Source organism: Pteropus medius, unplaced genomic scaffold, assembly GCF_902729225.1.
Source record: "Pteropus medius unplaced genomic scaffold, Ma_sr-lr_union100, whole genome shotgun sequence".
Taxonomy (NCBI): domain Eukaryota; kingdom Metazoa; phylum Chordata; class Mammalia; order Chiroptera; family Pteropodidae; genus Pteropus; species Pteropus medius.
The window spans coordinates 14600531-14616191 of NW_024349796.1; the positions used below are offsets into that span (position 1 = coordinate 14600531).

General features: G+C 46.6%; 1 protein-coding gene across 1 annotated transcript in view; it reads right to left on the reverse strand.

The window, feature by feature from the left end:
* Window positions 1-15661, reverse strand: part of RAB3GAP2 (RAB3 GTPase activating non-catalytic protein subunit 2) — a 71607-nt gene that overhangs the window by 48865 nt on the left and 7081 nt on the right. Inside the window, exon 2 of the mRNA XM_039883408.1 lies at window positions 8471-8535. Coding sequence (XP_039739342.1) covers window positions 8471-8535 — 65 coding nt within the window. The remainder of the gene's footprint in view (window positions 1-8470; window positions 8536-15661) is intronic.

Consider the following 15661-nt stretch of genomic DNA (forward strand, 5'->3'; position numbering starts at 1 on the left):
CTGTTTTCAGTCGGGCCACTGACAAGGGCCAGATCTGCACGTTTACATTTGCTGAAAAGGCAGAGAGTCAAAGAAATTCAAAGATGGGAGGCGCTTAAAGACGAACTGGTCCCAAACCTCATTTTGTAGCAAAGAAAACGGAGTCTCGGGAGGTTGAGGGGTGGGTGTCAGAGCCTGAGCTGGAAGCCAGGCCTCCTGCCCCTCTGCCCGGCTCCGCCCGGCTCCATGAGAAGCCCGTCTTCCCCTGCATCTCTCTGCTCTCGGGCCAACGGCAGGCCTTTGCTCAGGAAGAACTACCCTTTCCCTTAGCGCTTTATGTCAGGCTAACCTTCCTGCGGTTTCTGAACCCATTGAGAAGGTGTGAGCCAGCGTATTCTTGAGGCAGTTAGCACTCCTTCCCAAAGCGTTTCCATCTTAAGTTCCAGTTCCCATGGCGAGCCCACCTGCTCGTTTACCTTCTTTCGAACTTACTGCAATCGAAAGTCGCGCGGTTCTCTGCCACCTGTTAATTCTGTCGCTGTGCTGCTCTCACACTAGACTAGGAGGCCTCTGACTGGCAAGGCCTGTGCTTCGTTTTCCTCGCTTGCACACGCGGCACGGCCCGCTCACGGCACGTGTGCGTGGGGAACAGCTTTCTCATCTCTCCTGACTTGTCTTCACAGACACGTGAACGCACAGGAAACTGTATGACGACGAGCAACTGATTGAAAGCTGGTACCCTTAAGTAACACACCCCTAAGTAACACCGGCCTCACTGAGGTCTGTCCTTATGACACACTATTAGGATTTAACAGTCCCCAGCGTTGGTTTCCTTTTCTGGACCATGAGGAGCTTGAATCAAATGATCCTCAGGGCTCCTTCCATCCCTTTGTAAGATCTGTAATCCTGTCAGCTGCCTGAGAGTGATGCTGACCTACATGTCGGGGAGACCGCCGAGTCCATACAGACGAATAGGTCTGGGGTCTTTGATCACACTGCTTTGAATCTGGTAGGACAAGTGAGTTAATTTGTTGACTGAAAAACATTTTTTACAATCATGGGTCTTATTTAGCAAAACTGGTGGTTCTCAACTGGGAGCATTGTGCTCTTCAGGGGACATTTGGCAATGTCTGGAGACATTTGGGTTTGTCCCACTGGGAGAGTGCTACAGTATAGGGTGGGTGGAGGTGAGGATGGCTGTCAACCATCCAGCAATGCACAGAACGGCCTCTAAATAAGGATCACCCAGCCCAAAATGTCAGTGGCGCAGAGGCTGAGAACCCCTGAGCTGACCACCGCCCCACCGGTAAGGGTAGTACCTTCAAGGCAGAGCTTGACCTCATGGGTCTCAGCATTTCTTACAGACTCAGGGCCTTTTAACTTGACAGACCCTCCATATACGTCAACCGATCTTTCGGGGTTTAATAATGTTTAAAGGGAGGGGACTAGTTCATGACTAGCTTTACAAAGAGACTAGGTAAACAACGATAGTGTTAAATGCATAAAAGCCCTTAGCAAAAAAAGGTCACTGCAGTCAAGCACGTGGCCCAATGGACTAGGCCGGACTGCACATGCCCCGTGTCACTTCTTCACTTTTTAAATCATGGAGTGGCATTAGTCTTTCAGAAGAGCAGTGGTGCTTCTTGTCACCCCCTAATCCTGAGTGCACAGCAGCAGGCATTACACCTGCTGCCCCAAGTCACGAAAGCAAGGGGAGGGGCAGAGCAGGCGAGATTTAAAGGTGCCATGACAGATGTGCCTGTGGGGACAGCTTCCCACGGCGGCGTCCTCTGGGAAGCAGCACAGAAGGCTGGCCATGCAGGTGAACCCCGATGCCTGAGTTAACATCCCTGCTCCATCTGTGTAGCCTGGGGAGGTTGTCTTGATTAAGTCTCTATTTCTCCATCCCAAAATGGGGCAGTACCAGAACTTTCTTCATATAGTTACTGTGAGAACTAACACTTATGTGTAAGGCACTTAACTCACTGAGTGTTTGGCTAATGTTGTAATGAACCTTGAATTCGATGCATTCAAAGGCCTGGAGGAAAGAGAGTCTAAGTGATGAGCTGCTGTCCAAGCAAGTCCAGCAGTGGGAGGGTGACATGTGACCCGACGGGCAGGCAGGCGACGAAGGACTTTCATCTACTGTGCTGAGAAGCTTAAACTTGATCTTGAGCTACAGGGAGCTGATGAAGGAATTTTTAAGTAGTAAAGCTACCTGGTCAGATCTGCATTCTCTCTCACACGTCTGCATTTTTAAAACGTTTTTAAAAACTTCAACAAGAAGCAATAAAAATGATTTTACATCCCAACTGACTTCAGTCACTTCCTCCTTCTCTCCCCGTCTTTTCCCCACCTTCCCCCCACCACCACCGCACACACAGGCACACACGCACACACACACACACGCACACACAACAGAGACAAAAGCTGCCCAAAATCATACCTCCCCTTACTACCTGCGATGCACTCACATCGATTTAGTTCTGTTTTATTTCATTATTTACATAGGGCTGGTCAAGACACCAAAAAGTGATTTCGCCACGAGTCCAGATGCGCAGTTTGAAACACACTGCTCCAAGGGCTTCTCAGCTTCAGTGCTGGACATTGGGGCAGAATAATTCTTCGGGGGTAAGGAGCTGTCCTGTGCTCTGTAGGACCCTCAGCAGCGTCCTTGGCCTCTATTGACTAGATGCCAGAAGTACCCCCAGTGCGACAACCAAAGCCATCTCTAGATGGTGCCAAATGTCCCTGGGGGGCAAAACTGCCCCAGCTGAAAACCACTACTCTCGGCAGTAGAGGGTAAAAGCAGGGCCAAGGGAGGTTGAGAAGCGCTAAACTAGACCCGGATTGTATTAGTGGTAAGAGGAAGTGTTTCTAAATGGCAAAATGAGCGTTTCTAACAAAGGCCCGAAGTCCCAGGGGAGCCCGCCTCAGGGAGCGGGGAGGTCTCTGCAGCTGCCGCCCCCTTGCGTGAGAGCCCTCCTCCGGCCCACAGCTCGCCTGGTGCTTCTGTCTCTTGTGTGCTAGATGCCACCATAGTCTAATGACACTAAAACGAGGCAAAATATCTCCCAGTGTCGTCCCAGATTATTGCTGCTCTAAGAGTCTCCAATTGGGTTTTCTAGTCTGTTCCTCAGCCTGTAAACAAGCATCTCTCTGGGGCTTCTCCCTGACCAGCATGCTTCCATCCCGCTAACCTGCCCGACCCTGCCTGCCTCTGTGAACGGCATTATTCCACTCTGTGAAACAGATGGGGCATCTCCCAAAGTGTCTCTGAGTGGAAATTTCCTGTGCTGCCTCGCTTAACTGCAGTCTTCAACCCAGAACCTTCTGTGCTTCCTGTTCCAGACACCAGCAGATCCTTGAGTCCAAGCTTCCTACACTTTGGTCTTAATATACCAACAAAGGAAAGCTCGTTAAACCTGCCTTGCCAGTTAAGCCTTGTCAAACTTCCTCCTCAACCGCCTTGCTTCCCATGAATCATGAGACAGATCAAATATCCCCCTCTGACCTCTTCTTTCTCAAAGCAAAAAAACTGTAATTCCAGCGAAAAACACTTCTGTAACACAGTAAAAACCACAGCGAAGCCAGTTACTGTTTGTTACGGAGTCATTAACTGGTAGATGCTGTGGTGCAACGTACCTGCTTTTCCAGTTTCCCCACGCCGGACGCTGTCTGTCGTGATGCCCATTTAAAACTCGGTGCAGAGGAAGGTCTTCGTTTTGGCCTTTCTTCCGTCTTGAAAGCCTGCTGTTTGCCTTTTCGACCCTTTGGTGTATTTACTAACGGGCAAGCAGGAACTCCTTAGCCTCGCTCCTTGTCCTTGTACACAGTTAGGCCTGACACGGATCCATTATTTCAGGTACTGTTAGGTCTGAATCGTGCCTCCTGCCTCCTCCCCACCACAAACAGTCCCATGTTGAAGCCCTAACCTTCAATGTGACTTTTTTTGGAGACGGGGCCTTAAATGAGGTCATGAGGGTGAGGCGCCGATCCGACAGACTGACATCCTTGTGAGAAGAGGAAGAGACGCCAGAACCGGCTCCGACTCTCCATGCACGGAGGAAAGGCCACGCGAGGACGCGGCAAGGCCAGAAAGGGTCTTACCAGAGACCAGCCCTGCCGGCACCTTGACCTTGGACTTCTAGCTTCCAGACTGTGAGAAAACAGATTCCTTCTGTGCAAGCCCCCCAGCTGCGGCACCCAAGCAGACGACTATGGGCACGAAGTGTCCACGGGGGAAGACGGACGCCATCCTCAGAGGCCCGAGGCCTGCCGCGTCACGGACACATGCTTTCCTGGGTGTGACTGCCGACGACATTTTAAATTGCACTTTCCTCACTCGGCCCACGTTACAGCCGACACCTCGGAATCGGAGCGCTCACGAGACTGCCTCCTTCCGCAGCCTTGTCCAGGCCCCTGGCACCAGACCCCTCTGATGACAGAAGCCTTTACGCTCCTCTGCCAGGAAAATCGGAAACTACTCCCGAAGAGCAGACCGACACGGAGGTAAAAGGTGCCCTGAAGTTTTGACAGTTTTCTGCTGGGCTCGGCGGCGGCCAGCTGGCCGCCGGGTTGTGAAGGGACAGTGGCCTCTTAGCTGGTCCGTCCGTGGCTGGTCCCCGCACCACGGCTCCGCTCCTAGCGACCGAAACACGGCATCTAAGCCAGAGTGACAGACAAGAAAAGCTGACTCCTCTGCTGGTCACGAGCACCGCGAGCCCACGGCCGCCGGTGGAGAAGCCTGTCCCTGCCTTACGGTCCCAGCACCTTGCCACACCGGAAATGGACTCCGAGGCGTTCCAGCTCTCCCAGGACTGGTCCCATCTTCGAAGTGGCCAAGACTGGCCGCTGAGAGCCGCGGGGAAGGCAGGTGCCGACTCCGCTGCCTGCTCCTAACCGGACAGCGTGCACAGGCCCCTCTCCGTGCTCTTAGGCAGCTACGTCTGTCGCTGTGACAAGCGCACGAGCTTCCCACGTCTGCCAGTCTGCTGGCTCCTGCTGTGCCTCTGCCGCTGGCCTTTCCTTCGGGGCTGTTCACGAGCAGAGACGGTGGCAGACGAGCAGAAGTCGCCTCAGCCGAGGAAAACTGCTGCCTGTCCCGGTAGAAACGTCCCGCTCGGCGAGGCCGCACGCAGGCGCGATGGCGGGAGCTCGGAGGCCACACCGCCGGCCTCGCGGGCACTCGGCAGGTCCCCCCGCAAAGCCGTCCTCTTACATCACCCAAACTCGGAGAAGCTCCCCCAGAGCGGGCGACTTCAACATCCGGAGACTTCTGAACATCGCTGTCCTCGCCACTCTGCTGCCACCCAAGTGCCTTCTCCCTCGCCATGCACACGAGACCGTGACCAGGTGCAAGGGTTCGGTGGAGGACGAGAACGGTTAGGAGTGCCTGGGACAGCCGACACCGCTGCCAACGAGGCCACCACGAAATACTCATGAAATACTCACGAAACAGTCATGAAATACCGTGAAGTCAGCTGCCCGTGGCCCTTGGGAATCTAAGAGGCGAAGCTGACAGACCTGCTACAGCCTATTCCGCAGCGTGACAAGGTGACGTGGAAAACCAGAACTCAAACAGCGCGGTTTCTGATCACATTTAGAGTCAGCGCCACCTCCTCGAAGCCCTGGACCAGGTCTGCCCGCTTCTCCTCGGACCCCGACTCGTAGGGCGGTCATCTCTACTACGTTAGGTGACAACGCTTAGGGAAGGGACACTGTCAGACGAGCCAAGAAGCAGGTCTCTGACACACGACCGGTGAACAAACACCCTTAACACCGTCAGGAGAGATGTCGCGGATGTTTGTAAGGAAAACCAGCCTCACCCACAAATCCCCAACTGCGCCGTGCACAAGTAAAAATCCATTCCAGAAGGAACCAGCCATGCACCAGTGGCCTCTTAAGACGTGGCCTCTGGGTCTGTAAGTAAAACGCCATGCCTGGCACCAGCGCTGTTTTATATTAATAGTCACTGTCCCACCGAACCTCCCGCGAGGATACAGATGCAGGGTCCGTGAGGTTTACCCAGAGAAGCGCACACTTACCCGGGAGCTTGCTGTTTTACTCACGATGGTCGCTTAGCTATAAAGTGACTGTACCCAGAGCCACGTGCAGGGCGGCCGCCCGCTGCGCTGTGCCCCTCTCAGTTCTCCCTGCTCGCCCCCTCCAGGGAGGTCTGCTGACACATCACGCAGCCTCCGCACGTCTGGCACAACCCCCTCCCCGCCCCCACCCCTGCCACACTAACCAGACGGCTGACGGATGCCTGGCAGAGGGCAGCATCAACTGCTGAGCTGCTGTCCCATGAAGTGGCCTGGTACAAACACTATGTCTCCCTCTCCCAAGGAGCCCACACTGGATGGTGAGGAACAGACTCGGTAAAATGCTCACACGAGCCCTGAGTGTGGAACGAGGGAAGAAATCCAGGCAACCACAAGCCAGCGACGCCAGGCGCACGAAGCCGTCGGGCTGGGGAACGGCGGGGACGGGCGCGGCCGAGTCGCCACACGGACACAGCGCTGAGGAAGCGAGGCAGGGACGAGGCGCGTGTTTGCTGAGGCGACGGGAGGACCAGTCCCCTGGGCTGCATCGCATCCTACTCCGCACATCCCGATTCTCCTCCGGGTCCCCAGAAGCGGTTTCCTGTTCTCCGGCTGCCCGCGGCCTGCTCTACGCTCTCACGACGCCAGCGGGCTCTGCTGCTCACAACGCGACGCCCTTCCGTTCGCCCCAGACCTGTTCCCGCAGTTTGCCCCGACTCCGCAAACGACACACCATCCATCTGGCGGCTCAAGCAGCTTTTTATTATGGGTACATTCAGACACTGACGAAAATAAAGAGAAGGCTCCCGAGTACTCAGCTTTGGGGGGATCGACATCTAGCGACTACGTTTTATCTACTCCACACCACGCCCCGCATCGAAGGAGACGATTCCTGATTCCCTCCCAGCCTCTGCAAGCGATGCACAGCAAAATCTTATCATTATCTCTCAAACGTAGCCCGAATCCCTCAAATTCTCACGTTCGCTAATACCGCCGTATGCAAGCCGCCGCCATTTCTCAGCGAAACAACGACCAAGGTCTCCCAGCTGGTCCCCTGCTACCGTTTTTGCTCCCGACTCAACTTATTCCAAACGGCAGCCACGGTGAACTTCTAAGAAAGAGAGATCGGGTAAGCGTGGGCTCCTATCACGTTTACAGTAAACTCCAGGCGCACGAAGCCTTGTGTCAGGCCGCTCACTTCCCTAAGCCGTCCTGTGGCCAGTCGGCCCGGCCACGCTGGCCTTCCCCGTGTCCCTGGAACTCCAAGCCCACTCGTACCCAGGGCCTTTGCAGCAGCTGCTGGCCTGGCCTGCAGCGCCCCTCGCCAGAGCTTCGTTTCGCTGAGTCCGTGCTGTCCCTCAGGCCTCAGCTGAAAGGTCTACGAAGGCTTTTCAGAAGGCCCGATCCACAGGAGCCACGTGGTCACTTGTCAGCACATCACCACTTGAATTCTCTACGTAACTTACCACCACTTGATGCTTTTCATCTATTTAAAAAAAATGTCTTTCTACATCAGGACGTAAGCTGCTGGGAACAGGGATGCTAAGAAGACCTATCCAGTAAATATGTTCGTTCTCCTGTCTTCATAAAAAAAATCCTGATTCTGCTCAGGTGTCAACAACCCCTTGCCTGTGTGGCCTTGGGGCTCAGCAGAAGCTGACCCTTTTAGCCTTTTATCCTCTGACTCCAGGGAGTGGGATGATTGACCGGTGAAAATCTTATATACTTGCCAGTGACTAGTTCAAAAACGAGTCTCTGGACCAATTCTGACCAAGAAGACGCAGGACAAGGTTTGCGACAGACTTCTCTACTGTCCCTACTCCCCAAAGCGTCATGGAAAGCCCAGTCTTGCCCCTCTGGTTGTGAACGAGCATGTCGCTACCTCCTCTGGGGGAGAAACGAGCTTCGGGATGAAGCCGACACGTCTCCGCAAGGTAGACGGAAAGAATCTGAGTCCTTGAGGACACAGCTGAGTCATCTGCTCAGCCGTCCTCAGAGTCCACACTGTTCCTGACTTCCCTCCATAAGCGTTAATGAATTTCCTTGTTACTTCAGCCGCTTTAGGTTAGGTTTCCTATTCCTCAGAGGTGAAAATATACTAATACACAGGGACTTCTATCTTGCTCATTGGTACAGTCCCAGCACCTAGAAAATGCCTTAAGTGTGGTGGGCACTTAAACGTATGTCGGATGAATAAGTGAAAACACCTAAGAGAATAACAAATGAAGGAAAAAGAATTCGAAATCAACTATTCTCCATTTTGCCCACTTAGCTACGGTCCGTCACTAACCCCCTAACAAGAGGTATCAATCCAAGTATCACAAAGTAAGCACAAAAACGTTCCTGACGAAGATTTTAAAAGGTCGGCCTAACACTGAAATATGTCACCATCATTACAGAAGGAAAACGCCGCTGTCACAAAGCATGCGCGCGTTAAAAAGACTTACAGGTTCTTGGGGCTCTGTTTCTTCCCATGCTCCCCAGCCATCGTCTTCCCAGTTTGCTGATTTACCTATTTTTAAAAAAGATAAAAAGTACTTACATGAAATACAGAGCTTAAAATATTTTATAAACATTTTCTCTAAACGTAATAGAGAAACCAACTCCTGACATATATTATATAAATGTTTTATGTAAATATATATTACCTAAAAATAATGTTATGTTAGGGAAGAAAACAACAGTAGACCACACTACACCGGGATACTGCTATATGTAATCATGATCAAGAAACATAGATTTATGTCACAGGAAAACTGGGCAGGTTATTTGGACCTTAAGACATTGCACATCGAGTTTATCCACACTTAATCAAACTGCAAAGGCGACTTTAAAAATAAATCTTAAAATGACAGCTATTTGTTACTTAAGACATCAGACGAGTTAAATATATACAGTGACAAAAACACCTAAAACTGCACAGATGTGTCATCAAACGGGAGCTGCTTGTTGATATGAATAGCGACAAAAACCTGAGCGCGGACTGACACGGGGCGGTCTACCCTTCACCTGCTGCTCCTCTGCGGCTTCTCACACATGGAAACATCCTCTCGCGTTGAAAGGGATGCTCAGTGAACACCGCAACGGGGCATCAGCAATCCCAGGTAGGTCCTGAGAGTGCGATTCCTTACGTTACTCATGTGACTCGTTTTTACATAATTACCTTTGAATCTCTCTCTTACGGTATCACATCAGAAGAGAAGGAAAACTATCGGTTTTTGAGCGACTACTCTGAGACGAACATTAGCTACTTCATATGTATTACCTCAAACTAAGCTAAAAAACACATAAAGTTCAAATACAATGTGAAAAGACCAGGCGGTTGCATAATTACATGGGAGTTGAGGCCTCAGAATCAATTGCCTCGGTTCACATCCTGGACCCAGCATTTGCCAGCTGTGATCTACAGCAAGGTACCCGTACCCATCCAGCCATGATCTACGGCGAGGTACCCCATATCCATCCAGCCGTGCTCTACAGCGAGGTACCGTATCCATCCAGCTGTGCTCTACAGCGAGGTACCGTATCCATCCAGCTGTGCTCTACAGCGAGGTACCGTATCCATGAGCTCTGGTTCTCTCCCCACGAAAGCATGGAAAACAGCAGTACCTACATCTAGTAGGGCTGTCGTAAGGGTTTATATCTGCACACTGAAGTCCTCAGGGCCTGGCACATAAGTCCCCAATGCTAGCCATCAAGATTTAGCCATTAAAACACTACAAAATATGAATATTGTATTTGAACCAATCAGCTTCAAAATACTGTGGGGAAGAATTAATTAAAAAGATGGGACTGAACCTGGTCTCTAGGAAGCAAATAGAGCTTTCACTTATACACATAAGGTTTTACAAGTTGCTAAAATCAATTATGATTTTATAACAGATGACAACAAACGGTACAGTCTGGTACTTGGAATCACTGCTCACTTCGCTTTGTGGGATATTCTCATCTCTGGTACTTGAATACCACAGAACTACTTCCTGCTATGCCAAGCACATCGCTAGGCATATTTTAAGTCCTAAAAGAATACTATCATTCGACTAACACTGCACAACTTATAGATTTCCGTATACACGCCAATTAAATAATTTAATAAACGTTCTGTTGAATAGCATGTGCCAAACCCTGCAGCAGGAACAGAAAAATACAAACAAACTCCTTGTCCTTAAAGAATCTGTGGTCCAGGGTAGGAGACAGGCGAACGTGTAACCATAATGCGTGGTGAGTACTATAAACCGACCGCTACAGGAACGCAGATGAGGCAGTGAGAGAGACGGGAACTCAGGAGTCATCTTAAACAAGCTCTTTAAAAAGTGGCTGGGAACTTTTCAAAAATACTTGAGAAAAAAGGTCAACATAAGCAAAGGCAAGGAGGCAAAAAGATGCAGTACACAGACAGGGTCACCACATAACAGTACCACCTGACAGGCATGGGAGGACAGGACCAGGGGACGGTGGGGCTGGCGGTTAAGGCCAGAAGTAAGACAATACTTATTATCTGAAAATAGAAACACTTCCTTAATATCGAGATTTGGCTGTTTTTGTTTTTGTTTTGGTAACTTGGAAAATTACAGTTTGTCTTTTGGCAATCTAATTCGGTTAGGCAATCTCTTTATTCTGCTGACTTTTCCATTGCATCAAAAACAACTGCCTCACTGTGGGCTGATGGCAACTAGGCCATCCCATTTACACAGTTTTTTTAGAAAACACACCGTCACTTGTATGACAAAGCAAAGTATCTAGAAAAGTTTATCACTCTAAAATGCACGACTCAACTTTAAAATTGCTGTATGGATAACGTATTTATCAAATTGCCATGATCTCAGAAAGACCACGTAGAATTTACAGCACTGCATGAAGGTCAGCTAGTCATTCATTCATTCATTCATTCATTCCAGAAACACAGCATCTTTATGTCTTGGGCACTGTGCTAAGTGCTGGAGATTCAAAAGCAAATACGCCTTCAAAGAGCTCAGCTTGTGCACACAACCTCTGCTGAACGTTGTACAAAACAAAACCATAAAAAATGTGTTATTTCTCCTCCATAGTGGTATAAAAAGTGCCTGACTCAATGCACAAATGACTCACACAATCAGACAGAGGACAGCCGCACCACGAGTTTCCGGCCCTGGCAGAGACCTAATATCACTTTGTCACAATTCAAAACATCCGGGAAGAGAAAGACCTTGAGAAAGACTTTTCTTTATACAAGATATCTGTGTTTTTAACAGTCCAGCCATTTCTCAATGCCCCTGGCTGGCGAGTTTCTATTACGAAGGAAGGAACTTAATCAGGCATCCGCCGCTATGACAGGAGTACGTTTTCCAAAGAAACCATAGTACGGAGGTTTAAGGAAGGCAAAACCAAACTCTTACTCAGGTAGGTTCAAGACGTTTTGAAGGTTGGTCTAGAATCATAAGTCTATTTACAATACTGTAAGAAAATGCATTCTAAATTCTAGTCATCTTAAAAATGGGAAACATTAAAAAATTTTTCTAAGAGAAAATCATCTGCAAACTGCACTGGCCTTGTGGCTGCTTCTACGCAGTGCCAGCGAAATATCTGCAGCCTCCTGACTCCCGCTGAGAATCATCTGTCGCTGTTTTGCAGGGCGCTATTTGACAGCTATCGCGGGCTGCTAAAAAGCGTTGGAATCTCTGCACTTTACCAACGTTATTTCTTATACCTTCAAAGCACGTGGGCAGGCCAAGCACATTCTTAAAAAAGAAAGGGTGATTTATATTGAAAAATAGCTAACGAATGTCTGTCTACTAAAGCTGCCATTCATGTAAAGAATTTTATTGAGGCGGTATTCCTTCTGGTAACTTTTCTATGAAGGATGGTGTTCTTCAATCGATATTGCCATCAGTGTTTTTAACTGGCTGTTGATCAAGGTTGTGGATAACCAAAGCAATGAGCTTAACATACATTTGAGAATTGTGCACTGTTTAATGTCAATATGAAACGTCAGCGTAAGACTTTAAGGTCTATAAATTCTATGAACTCGTGAAGAAATAAACCTAATTTATTTTCTATGATATGATCAATCGCTATAAAGAAAAGCTAAAAATAGTTCACCGTGGTTGCCTCTTAGAATAAATAGATCAAATCTCCTCTAGGCCAGATTTGAAAGTCCCAGGCTCCGGTATAACTTAAAGCTACCGAAGTGTGGTTAACGAAGGATATTACAGAACAAGGACAGCAGGACAGGGAACTTCTACAGGCTGCTCAGGATCCAGCAGAAAAATTCCAAGCCCCACAAATCACAAAGCCAATGGCCTTTCCTCAGTTTATCCAATGAGCTAAGGGGCACTCATTTCAGTCAAAAGCTAGACTGTAAAGGAGAGCATAATGTTAAGTTTTGTCTCATTTATTAGCCAAAAACTCCATCTCCAAAGAGCAGGTCTTTAAATGACACTTTCATTAACTGCCTGCGTCCTTTATTCTGCTTAAGTCCAATTCAATGAAATTGATGAGAAAACGAGGAAAACGGCACTCACGTTCATTGCCTGTACAAAACCAGAGTGATGGTCTTCTGCAGATGCCCCTCTCCTGGTAATCTTAAAACCTCAGCAAGGAAGAGATTAAATAATTAGGGATGACTGAAGTTTCAGGGTTGGCCCCACCCCACAAATCTGACGCAGATCATCCATGGATCGATCACATTTTGAGGAAAACTAGCTTCAGGGATAAACTTCGATGCCAACCTAACGTGATCCCAACTATCCTTTCCTTTGCCTGCATCATCCTTTCTTTCGCCCCAGTTAAGACTCTTCACTCAGTGGTGGGCGACTGTTAGCAGCACTATCCCGAAAAAATATAATGCAAGTGATACACACAATTTTAAATCTACTAGCAGCTATAGTTAAAAAGTAGAAACAGGTAAAATTAATTTTAATATTTTATTTAACATAATGTAGCCAAAATATTAGTTCGACATGTAATCGATGTTAATTGATCATGAGATTATTTTGCATTTTTTTCATACTAAGTCTTCGAAATCTGATGTTTTATTTACACTTAGAGCACATCTCAGTTTGGGTTAGCCACATTTCAAGTGCTTGACAGCACACGTGGCTAGTGGCTACAGCAGGAGACAGCACGGGTCTAGAACGACCGGGTGCCTGAGTTGGATACCCATTTTTACGAACTTTGACCTTCGGCATCTAATCTCTTACTGCTTCAGTTTCCTCTTTAGCAAAAAGGAGTTAATAATTGTATCTAATGGAGTTAATAATTGTATCATATTGTTGTTAGTTAATATATGCGAAGCCCTAGGAACAGTGCTGGGCACAAGATTCCCTTAATGACTGTTAAAATGATTCCCCAAATACAACATCCTCATTCCTCATTCTTACTCTGTGCCTTTGCCTATCCTATGTTCATCAACTAAAATGCATCCCATCTGTCTCTACCTCTCCAAAGTCAGCTTCTCCAGGACTCAGATGAATCCTTTATGCAGTTTACTCGCATCTACCAATGATCTTTCTCTCTGGTGAAACCATAGCATTTGATTGTATTTTTCTTTCAGAACTTAATTATGAACTGCTTTGGGTCATCCATTGCATTGTTGACGTGTCTGATTTATCATAAATGTACACAGTGTCTACAGAACTGTTAAGTCTTGGAGGGCAGGGGATGTGTATAGTGTTTGTTTGCAAACACTTATGTACATACGCATATATAAATATTTTCAAGACCATCATAAGTACTTAACAAATATTTGCTGAATGAATAGGTCTTTGAAAATGACCTTCTTACCCAAACGTTTCTCCATATATTCCCATAAAAGCAGCAGGATTTAAATTAATATTTTTTAATACAATGAATAAATTAGTTGAGTCTAAATGTTTTGCATTTCCACAGAATACAGAACAATAAAACTTTATTTTCATAAATTTTATATACATATACTTTATGTCTCAGATCCAAACATCTTTTTCAAATAACTTTTCTATGAAAATTATAATATTGGTAATTCTCTTCTATTCCATTCCATTCTGATTACTGAGACAAAATAATTTAAAAGCACCAAATCCTAGCTTTAGTTTTGATTAAGAGGTAACAGGAAAAACAGAGTATTCTTGTTCTAATTCAAGTCTATTTGATTAGGTAAAAAAAGATCCTCTAGAAATATAGTTTAAAGTGGATGGCCTGATACGGATTAGTGGACCTTTATATTACACGCACACATCCATACACAAAGTGTGTGTTTCAACATTTCGAAATGACACTTATATAATTATTAAAAGCTTCTGCATTATAATAGCAAACCAATATGCTCGTTCAGTTAAGTGTGACTTTCGACAACCTAATTTTTTGGTAGGCTAGAAAAAATAATTACAAAGGACACTGAGTTCCCAAATACACATCATACCATTTTGAAGGAAAAAAAAGAGTATCGGCATCCTTCTTAAATTGTGTCTGTACTCTATTAGGCAAAAACGCTTTTTGCCAATAGTGAATAAAACAGGTTATACTAAAAATGGCTTAAAAATAGCAAGTATTGCCTACTGGAGAAATCTAAAACTAGATCACGAGGATGCCTCCCTCGTCTCGTTACGTCCACGCTATGATTCACGTGCCGGACATTGCTCCTAAAGCAGATAATTTACAACTACTTTACATCAGACTAGCATCTGACGATAAGCAAAATATTTCAAAGGCTCGTATTTTAATTGGGCTTCCCCACCTCATTTCCTATACGACCCACGAGAAAGTGACCTTTTCAGGTACGTGAGACATCTCTGCTTGGTTGTGTCTTTGATTTTTTTGCGGTGGGGGGCGGTGGGGGGCTTTCTTAAGGGTTGAGCTCCCCATCAAATCTATTATTTTCACACTCAGCCATTTTTCCTGAAAATTCACAGAAAATCACGGATTGCATTGATTCGATCTGAGTCTTTCAAAAAGTCTGCCCTCTTAAAATGTTGTTAGCCCGCCTCATTTGCTGAAATTATCCTTCACTTGTGTCACATTTTGAATACTCGCTTTCAATATAAAATTCATAAGCTGATCTCTAACCAACTTAACAAAAAGCAACTACCTCCTCATTGTTTAGTAATTTGACTTTTCGATCCTTAACTTTTTTTTATACCCATCACTGAAGAAGACTAGTTTGAACTGTCTAGAATAACTGCTAACATAAGCACAAATCTTTCTTACCTTTATCAAGTTAAATGTTTTGCCTGAATGAATAAAACCAGTGACTTCAAAATACAAAATGTAATTACGACTCCCCCTGGAAAGAATTTTTTTTCCCCTGAAGATTAGATTATACTAGTGTAAAACACTGTTCGGTCTCTCACTTCATAAATGATAGAGTCATTAAAACATTCAAATCATTGAGAAAACACATTTTAATTCAATCATCAAAAAATTACAGATGTCCTTTTTAGGGGTATTTCCAATGAATGAATTATTCTACCAACAAAAGCTTAAATAAGAAATTCAGCTTCTGCTTTCCATAGTTCTATTTCATTCCAAAAATACATTATTCTGATCTGTTTCTGAACAGTCTGTCCTCATAAACTAAGTATATGTTTTTCATTTAACAAGAACCTGAAGCTAGAAAGGAAATTGAATTCTAGAAGTAGGCAATTAATTTGATGTTATTTGCCTTTTCCAATATGAGTACGTCA